The 13,359-nt window shown below is 50.5% G+C and overlaps 1 protein-coding gene across 1 annotated transcript in view; it reads left to right on the plus strand.

Annotated features, from left to right (window-relative positions):
• Nucleotides 1–8,609: 8,609 nt before the first annotated feature.
• Nucleotides 8,610–13,359, plus strand: part of NTNG2 (netrin G2) — a gene marked incomplete at both ends in the record, with an annotated part of 47,466 nt that continues 42,716 nt past the window's right edge. Inside the window, one exon of the mRNA XM_082008798.1 lies at nt 8,610–8,822. Within this exon, the coding sequence (XP_081864924.1) occupies nt 8,610–8,822 (213 nt within the window). The remainder of the gene's footprint in view (nt 8,823–13,359) is intronic.

Raw genomic sequence — 13,359 nt, forward strand, 5'->3', positions numbered from 1 at the left:
CTGAAAAGCCAGTTAGACTCCCGGTTATTCCTGCACGATCAGCTCTTCGTGCTCCTTGGTGTGGCCTCGTGTACCTACCCAAGGGACCGCCGCCTTTCTCCCTACTGTAGGCACAGCTCCTGTGATCTGGGCTAGAGCCAGTGAAGCTACTGAAGTGAGCATTCAACCAGCACACGACCCAAGAAAAACGTAAGTGTTGAGATTGATTATATATGTATTTATCAAGTTCCAGTGATGCAAACAGCATATTAGCATAACTGGGTCAATTATTTGGCAATCCACACATGTGTGCCTGGGAGGGAAGCATGTGCACGTGTCTGCTGGTTTTGTGCTGCTGCACATATCACCTGCTTGGAAGAGAATAAACGTCTTTATTCCACTGCTAAGGAAAGAGAGAAAAAAGAACAAGTCAACCTTCCCCAGCTAGCTGATTATGCATTTTCCACATCAAATTGTCAGCATTTATTCAATTACTTCACTCATTACAAGTGTGTTCTTCAACCACTAACCTAAAAACCCTCCCTGCTGCTGTCAGCTCCATTAGAGCGTTTGTGGAAGGCGTCTCCTCCCAGCGTGAGGCTCGGGGCTGCCAAGGAAACACGGCCCCACGGTGGGAGGGGAGCTCCTCTCCCCATGGCCGCCTGCCCCATGGGTTGAGGGGAGCCCTCCGTGGGGTGGCAGGAGCCGGTTTTGACGCGCAGACATGCTCTGAGGCAGGGATTAGAGGAATTCGCAGGGCTCTGTCAAGGATACAGAGGAGATCCCCAGAGCCAAAACCGTATACTCTCAAACGCTCCCATTTTAATAGTAAGTTAAGAGGAAAGTTCCCCTTCTGAGGGGTTGTTAATTATAGATCCCTCCTTTAAACGCTCCTCCTGTTTTTATCCATACTTACTCCCCCGCAGCTAGTAAAGATAAGGAAAGCTCTACCTTCCCCAAAATCACATAAATCTTGAATGCTTCCTGCGCTGATTCACTTGGCTAAGCTCCGACTCAACGTATGAAACAAAAGCCAAGGCAAAAGACAAGGCAACAGAAAGCAACTTATTTTCCCAGTGTCAAGGTGAAGTACTTCCCACCACCCAGCCATCTCTGCTGGGGTTAACGTGCATCAATAATATTTAAATGATCAAAGTTTTTCAGCAAAGACAGCGATGGGTTTTTTTTCTGACTCGTCATGCTTGTTTTCCTTAAAGAGGCAATGACCTGCCGTGGTTAAGGCTTGCAGTTTGGCACGCAGGAGCATTTTGCGAAGCCTTATCTCCCTAACAGAACAGCAGCCTCATGTTTCCCTGCACAACAACCTTTCTTAGCCTAAAATGCTTTGCATCCCATTTCCTTGATCTGGCTAAGTGCTTGCATGCTGAAAATCCCACCCTTCCTCCAGCTGTCCTTCTGGCAGGAAAGAGGCAGCATCTTCTCTCTGGAGACTACAGTCACTGCTCCTTTGGTTATCTAATCAGGGAGGGCAAAATTCACCGCGGGCCCCGTAAAAACCATCTGAGCTGCGGAAAATGCATCCGAGGTCTTGTGCGGGAGGGTGTGAGGCAAAGAGCCAGGGGAAGCCTCCCCTCCCAGAGCAGATGCTCTCTGCCATCTCCCCAGCAGCTTTCACTAAGGGAAAAAATGTAGAGTACTCCAGGGAGTGAAGCATTCGGCTCTTCCCTCTCCTGCTCGCTGGGGTACGTGTGTGCCTAAGAGCAGGGGACCGGTAGCGCGGGCTGGCCTGGCCCCGAGGCTAGAGCGTCGCGGGAAGGGCAAGAAAATGAATACCCTGCACCCACCCTCCTGGGCTGCGTGTACCAAAGCTGGCTGTTGCTCGGTTTCTCAGGCTTTGTGTGAGTTTTCCAGCATTTCTGCTAACTACCAAATATTACGTCTCTCTTCCTTTTAAAACGCGGTGATTGTGTCTTTGCAATGGAACTGGGAAGCACAAACTTTTCCACTCTGATCAAGCTAGAAGCCTTCTTCATGTCCAGCTTACTAAGGACAAAAGGACAGTACAAGGGTGGTGAGATGAGACGAATCTCCCCCCAGTAAGTGCAAGGTTCAAGCAGCCTTCCCCTCCATCAAACAAAAGCACCTTTAGTAATTTCCTTCCCTTTTCTCTGCAAACTTCTCCCCAGAGGTCCCAGCGGGCTGGACAAAGCCTCCGCTGGAGCAAGGAGTCGGGCTGAGCTGTGCTTGTCAAGTATTACCCGAGACCCTCCCTTGCAAAGGGGTCTCTCGCCTGCTCCTGGGCTCGGAGCACAATTATGAGCCTTGTGTTTCCACCTAATAAAATGCTTACTCACTCGCAGTAGGCACTTTGACATCCTTGGCCGCACATCGCTAGATAAGGACTATAAAAAGAATGTATTGCTATTATAGGTGATACAGCAATATGTATCCTCATGTATCCTCAAATGAAAGATCCTTTATAAACCCGGTTATTATTCTGGCAGTAATCTCGGATCTCTCTCCACGGACTCAACTCAGCTTAAGTGTTAGCCAGCACATCACCACCGAGAACGGGGACTGCGAGGTGCCACGTTTACCGTCTGTTGTTTCAGTATATCCTCTGTCATCCCAAGTCGGGAAAACACTTCCTTCTTCTCCTGCGCATGTCAAAAGCACCATTTGCCATTTAAATTTAGGGAGCCAAATATAGCCCTAGTATAACCAGGTGCAAGCCCGCATATGTCAATAGAATTACACCTGCTTATAATGGGTTTACATTTGGCCCTTGAGCCCCAGGGATCCCTCTGGGAGCAGAGGCTGTATAAAATATTAAGAGCCTTATTCTCCACCCCTGCCTACGCTGTAGTAATTAAATCTCAGTGCAGACCCATTGATTTTCAACCGCGCTCTCCTCGCGTGAGGAGGTAGAGCTCGGCGCGAGGGAGGGGGCTAAGCTGTCCCCTCGAGGAAAAGCACATCCTTTTCGCTCCTCGCAGAAATTTCACCCAGAAGGAAAGGATACCCAGCATTAAATATTTGCAAAATGTGCTTGGGCAAAAGAATGGTCTAAAATTAAACGTTCGCTGCAACTCTTCCCCATTGCTCCCCGCCTGTGACAGCAGCGCTGCCGCTGCTTTGCAGCCGCTGCTTTTGGGCTCCCGCGTCTGTGAGCGGCACAGACAGTCTCTCTCCCTCCCAGCTCCCCTGGAGCCAGACCCGTCTGTTTGCCCCAGGAGCGGGAGCAGCGTGATATCCCATCCTCCCAGCCTGTTCCTGGATCTCCTGAACCGCTGCGTAACCTTGGACAAGTCATACAGCTGCTCCCAGCCTCTCCGGGGTATTACGCCGATTAGTTAATTCTGGTGATTTGCCTGGAGCTAGCGCCTTTTACCTGTGTCTATACGCGTATTATTGCTTGCTTCTGATCTTTTGAGCTTGCAGGGCTGAGAAAAACGACTTTGGTTTTTCTTTAAATGCCATGTAGCTTCGAAGTGTGACGACTCATACTGTGCTGTTATTCTTTCCAATTGAAACCTAATGATGCGTGCATATCACTTAACTCTGATGTCAATAATCAGCACACCACTTGGTCTTTGCCGTGGCTATTAGAGGGAATGAAAATGAAATACCAACTCCTTTTTATCCTGTTACTGTACCATAATAACTAATAAAGGAGTAATAAGTGAGACACGGGGAATTTCCAGGGGAGTCATTACTACGGAGAAGACCTAAAGGCACAAAGTGAAATCCAGGAATATTAGCAAGCCCTGGATTCCGAGCCAGTGCTTCTCACTTAAGTAATACTGCTGCCTTAAAATAAGTGTTTACAGAAAAAATTACCGTGTGGAAAGTATCAGTCTGTGCCCTGACCAGAGGAGTGGAGACTGAGCCAGAATCAGAGACAGTCTTGCAGGTAATGACCACCCCGCGCATCAGCGTAGCATTTAGCCTGGGCCACAGTCAAGATACACGCCGTCATTCCATAAATCTCACTTATGCTCCAGTATATGGGAAACGTTTCCCAAAAGAGCTCTAAATCACCTCTGTCCGGTCACAGGATGGATCGTGCGTCTTCCAGGGACTCTTAGGTGGGAGAAGCCACATAAAGACCTCAGAGCAGAGGGCCAAAGGAAGTCATGTAACAAAATACTGAGTCGATGAGATTGCAAACCACATGCAAGTTGGACAATGCACTTTCTGGCTTAGAAATTATTGAATTCTTGGTTGGGAAAGAACAGCCATTTTTTGGTGGTCATGTACATAGGGGGCTGTGGGGATTCTTTGGTTTTCCTCCGTGTAAATGGACTGTCATTTATCCATGTGCGCGTCAGAAACCTGTTGCTGCGGCATGATCCTGTCTCCAGCAGCTAACTGGTACAGGGCAAACTGGGACCTTTACCTGCCACAGTTTTATCTGCCCTGTCGATAGCTGGAGCCCTCTCTGCCCCTCCGTGTGGACACAGGGGAGTTGACCTAAGCAACACCTATAGCTTCTGCATCCCCGTGCTAGAAGGTGTTATCACACCTTACAGCTCTGCATGTTAATCCCCTGCTTTACCACAGAAAAACCGGGTTTGGTTAAATCCCAAGGCACATTCCCACCATTATCAAAGCATTTCCCAGCCGTCTGATTTCCCCATCTCTGAGTTCCTGCTTTGTTTATCCTATTAATTCCAACCACCCCCTCTTCCCCCAACACACATGCACACAGCCTCATCGCCAGCATCTTCGCCAGCAGAAGGCTCCCCAAAATATTCAGGGCACACCACCGGGAACTTACACGTGCACGGAAACCCTCGTGACTGGAGCTTTTTTTTTTCCTCGAGCAAACATGATCTCATGATTTTTTAAATTTTTTTTTAAGCTCTTAAAGGGAAAAAAAAAGGAAGGGAAGAAAAAAAAAAAGAAAGAAAGAAAGAAACCACCAAGGAGTGGCACACCCGGCCTGCCGTTATCTAACCGGGTTGGCGGGGATGCTGCAGCCGCCTCACCGGGGCTGAAGGCTCCCCCCACTCGCAGCCTCCTCTTCCTCGGGTGGTTCTCCTGCCCCCCTCCCCCCGCTCCCCCCTCGCATCGCCTCCCTGCACCTTTAAGAAGCACATTGCTGGCCGGTGGGATGGTGTGTGCTAAAGCTGCACAGAGGAAGTTACGCAGCCGGGATCAGGCACGGAGATAAAAGCTCCGATTGTGATTGAAAGTGAGAGCAAAAGGGATTTCAGCCTCGGCATTAACTTGCGAGGGGAGCCGGGGATTGCACAAAGCTTCCCCGGCCATCTGCCCTCGGGGCCGGCGGCGCAGCCGGGCTGGGGAGGGGGTGTCTGTCTGTCTGTCTGTCTGTCTGTCTGTCTTGCCTGTCTGTGGGGGGTCCCCCCGGCCCCGAAGCTCGCTGCTCCGCCCGGAGCCCCGCGCCGCAGAGCTCCCTCCCGGTAAGGACCTGCAGCGCCGAGCACCGGCCCCGCGGGGGGGGTGTGGGGGGGTGAAGAGGACGGCGGGCAGCCATCTCCCACCTGCCGCGTCCCCCCAGCCCCCGAAGTTGCCCCGCGGGTCCCCCCGTGCCCCCCGAAGTCCCTGGGTGCCCGGGCGGGGGCTGCAGGTGCCGCGGGCGCGGCGCGGGGCGCGGGGGGGGGGGGGGCGGCTGCGGGAGCCGGGCGCCGCTTCCAGCCCCGCCACCGTGCGCGCGGGGTCCCCGCGGCGGGCGGAGCGGGTGTTCCCGGCCGTGCCTGCGGGGTGGCGGCGGGGGGTGGCCAGCGTGGGGAAGGGGAGGAAGACTCACGCGTGGTCAGGGCTGAGGGGCAGAGCGGCAGGGGCGGATTTGGAAGGCAAGACTCCGGCACGGAGACGGGGAACTCCGCCATTGAGTTTACTTTCGGCGCTTAATTCCGGAGCAGCTCAGTTGTTGCTCAGCGTTGTCCCTTTGTTTCAATAGGGTGTTAATCCAATAATAAAAAAAATAATAATAACAAAAAAAAAAAAGAGGAACCAGCTAAGTCAAGAGACAATCTAATTTTGTGGTTTTAATACTCTGGCTATCAGTCCCCAGCGATTGCTGAGGACTCTTCAAAGAAAACAAAAAGCATTGATTCTATTCGTTCGCACGAACTGCAGTTTCTTAATAATATCAGGTGCAGATTTATATTCTAAGGATCAAACCAAATCAAGCAGGACAAAACCTTTAATTCAGAGAGTCTCTCTCCCCCGATTGCAGCACGCTGGCTTATTTTGGAGCAACATCGTGCACCTATTCCTGCAAAGGGGCTGTACCAGCTAAGTGTTGCGCCGCAGACTTCGCGGGGAACCAGCACGCCTGGCTGATTGACTGACAGTAAATACAGTTTTCCTGCTAATTTTAATTTCCCTAGGAATTTATGATATTTAGCCAGCATAACAAGAAACTAATAGATACGCTAGATCCTTTCTTCCTGGGTTTTTCCCCAACAGCCATTCAAGTGCAAAATATAATTGTTAAGGCTGTGAAAATAGATACATAAACTTAACAGCATTGGAGTCCTCATTAAAACTACCCTGCCTGTTTTCTGTGCAATACCGGAGTCTCGCGCTCTCCGCTGTTATTAGGCACTTGGCCGTGACCAGTTTGATGTAATAATTAGGAACCGAAAAGACAGCTCTGATGTCAGCGGGACTTACAAACACTGTGTCACACCAGTTTATTATTTTTACTACATTTACTCATAATGTAAAAATAGCAGCCAGTCTATTCTTTCTTTGGGAGTTTATTCGGGTCCAACGCAGCTATAATAGGCTCTTCTTTGAGAGCTGGCGATGAAGCATGAGAGATAGCTTCTCTTTTCTGAACTCATTCATCTCAATCAGCAATCTTTCAACCAAAAAGGAGGGAAAGGGAGCTGGTAGCACAGTGATGTGAAGCCCCCAAACATGGATCAATGCATCTGTTAACCTGGAGTTTCTGAGCTTTAGTAACTGAGCTTTATGAGATAGCGAATCCTGAACATGCTGTTGAAGCAGATGTCCCTAAATTCTGGAAGAAAAGTTGAGGAATTGAATAGAAAGGGAATTATCCAGAGCTAAATTTCTGTTCTGGATATGTGCCTCCCACCTTCTCTTATGAGATCTCCCTACTGGATCTAATGCTGAGAGAGGGTTTGACTTTTTTTTTTTTTTTTTCAGTTGTCGTTTTGTTTTGTAATTACTTCAGATTTTTATAGCTCTACTGGAAAGACGACAAAATTGCAGAAATGTTGCTCTAACCTGAAATGAATACTGGGAAGGTCGTTGCTCTTTGTATTAGGTGAACCTTAAATGTTATTAGGACTTTAAATTGTTTTTTATTAAATGTTATTGTTTGGATAAATCATATGTGGGGATGCTGGACAATGTATCTGTCTCCCCAGATGTCTTATTTATTTGCTTATCTTTTTAAGACTATCAATTTGTCTGTCTGTCCCTGCTCTGTGTCTGCATATTCTCTGTCTGATAATGACCTATAGCTGCTTCTTGATATTATTTGAAGACCCATTAGAGCTCTTGTTGTCCAACTGCTGTTACAAGCCAGATACCTTAAACGGGGCAACACTCCTTCCCATCTCCCAAACAGCAGAAGAGCCATAAGCATCTTACTATGGATTTCTTTTTATTAAAGTTGTATATCTCCCTTTTACAAAAACCTGGCTTGGGAAGCCCAGCCGAGGGCTGTCTCCCGGGGGACCCCTGTTCCTGCAAGTCTTCTTGCTCCAACTGCCCCCCTCCCTTGCTCCCAGCTAATTTGTCTTTCAATTTGTTGCAGGTGCAGCCTGCTAATGAACTCTCCCTTAGCCCTGACCATGAAAGAGAGAGGAGACCTCACGTAGCAGCATGGCTTGCAGCTGAAGGCTTGGGGAACTTGATGCTTAGTTGCCAAAGGGCAGTCAGACAGAAGTCCGCGCCTGCGAGTGCCTCGCCACCGCTGCAAGACTCGGAGGGAGAAGCAACAAGGCCAGCGCTGCTCCTGTCAACCCGCTGACCACCCAGCATCCCACCGGGACCACGGTGGATCTTGCTACCCAACGCGTTTACATAGACGCAACCATCCTTTGGGAGAAAGGAATTTTACCTCCAAAGAGTCTCTCTTGTCAGAGTTGTACTCATCACCAGATGCAATATTTATTTTATGTATTAATGTTCAACAGCCCCAATAATTATTTAAGGAAGACCACTGTTTAAGGCACTTTCCACAGCGACGCGTTTGCGGCAGACAAGAAGGTTGAGGGAAACCTGATCCGGCACCATCTCACCTCTCCAATTTACTCCTATCAAATTTCATCAGCAACTCAGAACTTGATCTTTCTATTGATTGACTGGAGTCACCTCTAGATATTTTCATGCTGATTTGGAAGCCCTTTCACACAATAAAAGGGGGAAAAAAAATGAGGTTAAGGAAGACTTTTGACGACTGATCAGCAGCTCTGGCCAAAACTTCCCCAACCAAGCAATTTGCAAAGTTGGCTTCTGTGCTGAGAGAAACTGTCCATATTCTAATATCGTGCGCAGAGTGGGATCACTCCTGTTATCATCTGGATCTCCTTAGACTGGATCATTTTTAGATGAGGAGTTTCCATGCTGATCCCGAGAGCAACCCCTAGCCCAGTAGCTGCCTTCCTCGGGACTCCCGGCACTGCCCTCGCCCAGGGATCCCGCACTTGGCCACAGCTGCCATGCTCTACCTGGTTGCTCTCCTCTTGCACTGTCTCCCCTTGGCCATGGGACAGTATGACATTTGCAAGTCCTGGGTGACCACGGATGATGGCCCATCATGGGAGTTTTACGCTTGTCAACCCAAGGCCATGCGGATGAAGGATTATGTGACAGTGCGGGTGGATCCAGCAGGAATCACTTGTGGGGATCCGCCAGAGAGATTCTGCACCCATGTAAGTGTTTCCCTCCTTGTCTGATGCGTTATAACAGACTCTGCTTGCAGGTGGCCAGAGGCAGCGTCCTGCCGAGATGCCGTTACAGGGACGTTTGGGTTCAGGGTGGCAACGGGGGCTGCTGCTTTGAGCTGTCGGTCTCCCCATCTGCAAAATGGGGAGGAGGTCTCCTGCCCACCCTGGTGCTGCGCCGACAAGAGGTCAGCCCTGGAGCGGGGATGGTGCTGGCATGCTGAGGGGAGGGTGAGGAGGAGCTGGGGGGGCTTAGCGAGTCCTGGTCTGGGGTTTGGGAAGGCTCTGCCCCAAGTGAGCACGCAGCCTGCGCTGCTCTGAGCACATCCCTCCGCTTGCTAAAGTGCGTGGGGTGTGTTCACCGGTCCCGTCCCAAAAGGCTGTGCTGGCACCCGGGTTTTGTCAGAGGTGGGCGCAGCGTCTCGGCATGAGTAAGAGCGAGGGGCAGGGCGGTGGGTGCCAGCGTGGCCCCGCACGCCGGCAGCTCCGGCAGTCGGGCTGACGGCCCCGAGTTTCACTGAAGTAGCTGGAAAGGCAGCTCTCCCTCTCTTCTAGCCTCCGCGCGAGGAGGCTCTCTGGTCAGACACTTGCCCTTGACGTTAAAATCTTTAACTTATTTTCTCTTAAATATTAATCATTGCATTTCATTCCGTGCACCACAAAGCTCAGCAGGAACACTTGATTTATAATTCACAAGGCTTTATGTTGTTAAAAAGAGTTCGGGGGTCAAAGCAAAAAGCAAAACAGCATGGCTGTAACGTCCCCTCCCAAAAGCCCTCCGGGAGTGGTCCAAGCACACATTTAAGGCACGGTGACCAAGCTGGTCCATGCAGACAAGGTTTCCACTGGGGTAAGCACTGGACAAGGAGTGTCTTCTAAAAGAGTATATTGTTCTTCTATTACCTGTAACGAGAAGGGGAGTCCCCCCTCTAAATCACTGGGGGGAGTCCCATTTTCTGTTGCCAGCATTACCCAGGCCTGTATACCCCATGCATCAGTTTGCCATCTAGAAAATGCACGAACACCTAGAAAATACCCTGGGCCCAACCAGCTCAGGGCTTCTCTTGAAAATCCATGAGAAAACTGCTTCTTTGATACCAAGGGATGCCAAACATTTATGGCCATCAGAACATGCCGCCGCTGTTTATTTACCCAGTTCTCCCCAGCCTAAGGGGTCTCGTAAGTACCAGGGAAGATATTTTCACTAATTCCAGAAGAGTAGCAGCTTTTTCTTTTTAAAAGGTCATTTGGAAAGAAAGATTAAGTCAAAGGTTGCAAATAAAACAGTTAACTGTTGATGGGTCAGTCTGGATTTCCATTTATCTGACCGGCTGCAGAAGGATTAAAAGGTGAACACCGGATTGGTTTCCACTCCATCCACTGCAGCTGTTTGCAAGCCCGTTCTGGCTAAGGATGCTCCAAACTTCAGCTCCACCGACCTCCAAGGAAGCAAAAGACACAAACTGCAATCAGCTCTCTACATCTCTTGATTCAGTCAATACTGAGCTAAAATCTTGCTATTCTGGGCACCAGCAGTATTTCCTCGTAGTGTACGCCTGCCATGTGCTGTAACACTTGCAAACACCGTGTACAGCCGTGAATGGGAGTTACACAAACGCAAAACATGGATTTGCCTTCCTGTCCCTGCCTCACCCCGGGGTGCGTGCCTGGCCCAGCATTCATCTCCCGAAACAGAAACCAGCATTCCCGGCAACATTCCCCGAGCAATTCCCTGCCGAAGAATCAAGCTAAGAACAGGAGTCATACATTGCAAGTTATTTTTTAGATTTTTGGGATGGGTTTATGAAATCCCACTGAATACAGTTCATGGCCCTTTCTCCCCCAACCTGCACTCTTTTAAAGAGGTTTGAAAAAGGAGGAGATGAAGAGCAGCCCTGCTGAGGTGAGCAAGGAGCCGATCCAGACTCTAGTCCAGCCTAAGGACTGGAGCGGTGTGTGCTGGGAGGCCATCAAGGTAAATTTTCACGGCCTCTGTCACAGAGAATGACACGTGGCCACTTACTGCTGAGCATCCCCTCATGGTCAGTAGAAAGTGGAATCAGCAAGAAATGGCCTTTCCATCGCCGGTCCTGGGTGGTGACTTGACACCTATCGACGTGCAGAGAGGCGAGCGGAGCCCGCAGAGGACGCGAGCGGAGCTGTGCTAGCCCTGCGCAAAGGAAGCGCTGGACAAAAATCAATGTCGCTGCCCACCGATCGTTACAACCCCCGAGCCCCGGCCCTCGCTGCGAGAGGGGAGGGTTGGTGCCTCGCGTGAACCCTGCGCGGCTCCTCGCCTGCCAACCTGCTCGGATGCCTTTCGGTGTCCTGTTATCCTTTCTCTTCAGGTTTTAATTATTTTTATGTAACAGGTGGGTTCTCGTAGGAGCACGGCTTTCCAGCAGAGAAGTTCTTACGTGACTATATTGCTTTCTTAGGTGTCTTTCAAAACAGCAGGGTACTGTCCGTGCAGCTAAATTAACGTTACTCAGAATTAAGCACAGCCCGGCAGGACGCCTGCGCTGCTCAGGCGACTGAAATCGAAATTACAGACACACAAACGTCCCTCCTTGGTTAAGGCAGCCAGGCAAGAGGGAGCCGGGCGATGTCCCCACGCGGGGCACGGCTGTGGGCAGGCAGAGGAGGGGAGTCCCGGTGGAAGCCGGGACCCTGCAGGACAGGAGGCTGGGCCGGTACTGAGGAGGCATTGCGCAGCCCGCGGGATCGCACGCTACGGTTTTAACAGCTTTGAGTAGCGCTCACGGAGTTCCGCAAAAGGAAGCGTCTGGGGGATTGCAGGAATTTTTTGGAGGATTGTCTTTTCTGTTTGGCAGTGATTGCAGTCACATCTGGCTGCTCCCTTCTGCTTGGGAAGAGTTTTGCTGCTTATCAAAGTCAGGGGTTTTGCTTTTTCCACAGTTTTTGAACTTTCTCCTACTCATGTCAATGCCTTTCTGGCAGGGTCACCTGAAAAACGAATGGTACTTTCCCCCCTTGCAGGGCAGGGGCAGCGGTGGGAGCAGGAAGGCAGATGGATACGTAAATAACAGCCCGAACGAATCTAAAAGCGTGACTGAAGACTAATAGGAAACAGCTCTTTTCACCAAGGATGCCGAGGGAAGGGTGGGACTTCAGAGATCACGTCCAGGGCGAGGCACGGAGCGGCTAAATGCAGATTTCGAAGGAGAGGGGTTTGCAGGAGAGGCACGGCTGGGGAACGGCAAAGCGGCTCGGGCTGCCTGGGCGGGGGGAGATGCGGCGTTACTTCGCCATCCCACCCTCCTGGGGAGGAGGAGGATGGCACAGCTGGCAGGGTGCTCCTAGGTATTGAGATATTCTGAGATGCTGAAGCACTTTGATACCAAGCAGGGACCTTTGAGAATTTCCCTTTCAAGTGTCGGCGTTTTGCACACAGGAGAAGAAAACACGTGGGTTTTTGTGGGCAATGTGCACGCGGGGCGGGCGGCGGGGAGCAAGCAAACACCGAAGCCGCGGTCCCTGCTCCAAACAGGTCTGCAGCTCAAGGGGCTTCCAAATCATTCTAGCAAAAGCAAGGTGGGGCACGCAGGAGAGACGTCCGGAGCAGGCTGCCTGCGAGCCAGCAGCCATCACGCAATGGCTTTGCTGCTCCTTGACACCTCGGTGAGAGCTCCGTGCAGCCGGCCGGCGGCACAGGGAGCCCAGCTCGCCGCCGGGATGGGAGCCCTTCTTTTTTCCCCAGAGGTGTCGAGATGGTATTTCTTCTTCAGACAATGCTCTTTGATGCAGGGCCGAGCTCTTAGCCCGTATTGATGGGTCAGGGGTATTTTTATTTAGCGTCAGCATTGTTTCATCAGCTAATAGAGCTTGTTGATTTTGGCACGGGTACTTGAAAAGAAAAGGCTTTATTTATTCATTACACATTCAGCCAAATTTGATGTTTAGTTTAATTCTTAGCTAAACTTTTCTGAATGACACGTGGTTATAAGACTTGTACTAAAGAACTATTTCTCTTAGTAGACTGGGTGCTAACATCGAAAAAAGCAGACAAATTTTTGGCACAGAAACCCTTTTCTCACCATTCTTAGCCCATCCTATACAACTCTACCCAACCATATCATCATACCCCTGGTTAGGTGCAAACAAAGGATTGTGCGTTTGGGGACGATTAAAGTGAAAGTTTTCAAAGAAAGAAGGAAAATGGAATTGCTTCAGAGATGCTCTTCCAAAAGCATTTTTAAAGATGCAGCATGGTCTGATGGTTAAAGGATGGATTCATCCCTCCTGGTGCCCCGAGCAGAGACAAAACCCGCAGCCCTTCCCCAGCCCACCGGAGGTGCCCCTGAGCCTCGTCTCAGGTAGGAGAACCAGGGGAGCAAAGCACGAGGGGTCCTCAGCCTTGCGACCACCCCAGGGTTCAAGGGCAGCCTTTGGGCTGAGCGGAGCCCGTCTACAAGTCAAATGGAAAATCCTTTCCAAGACAAGCGGATGTTCTCCCTCCTCCTTGAATAAATCGGCACTACCCACCGTTGATTGCAAAGCCATC

This window comes from Phaethon aethereus (assembly GCF_964289735.1).
Source record: "Phaethon aethereus genome assembly, chromosome: 20".
In the NCBI taxonomy this organism is placed as follows: domain Eukaryota; kingdom Metazoa; phylum Chordata; class Aves; order Phaethontiformes; family Phaethontidae; genus Phaethon; species Phaethon aethereus.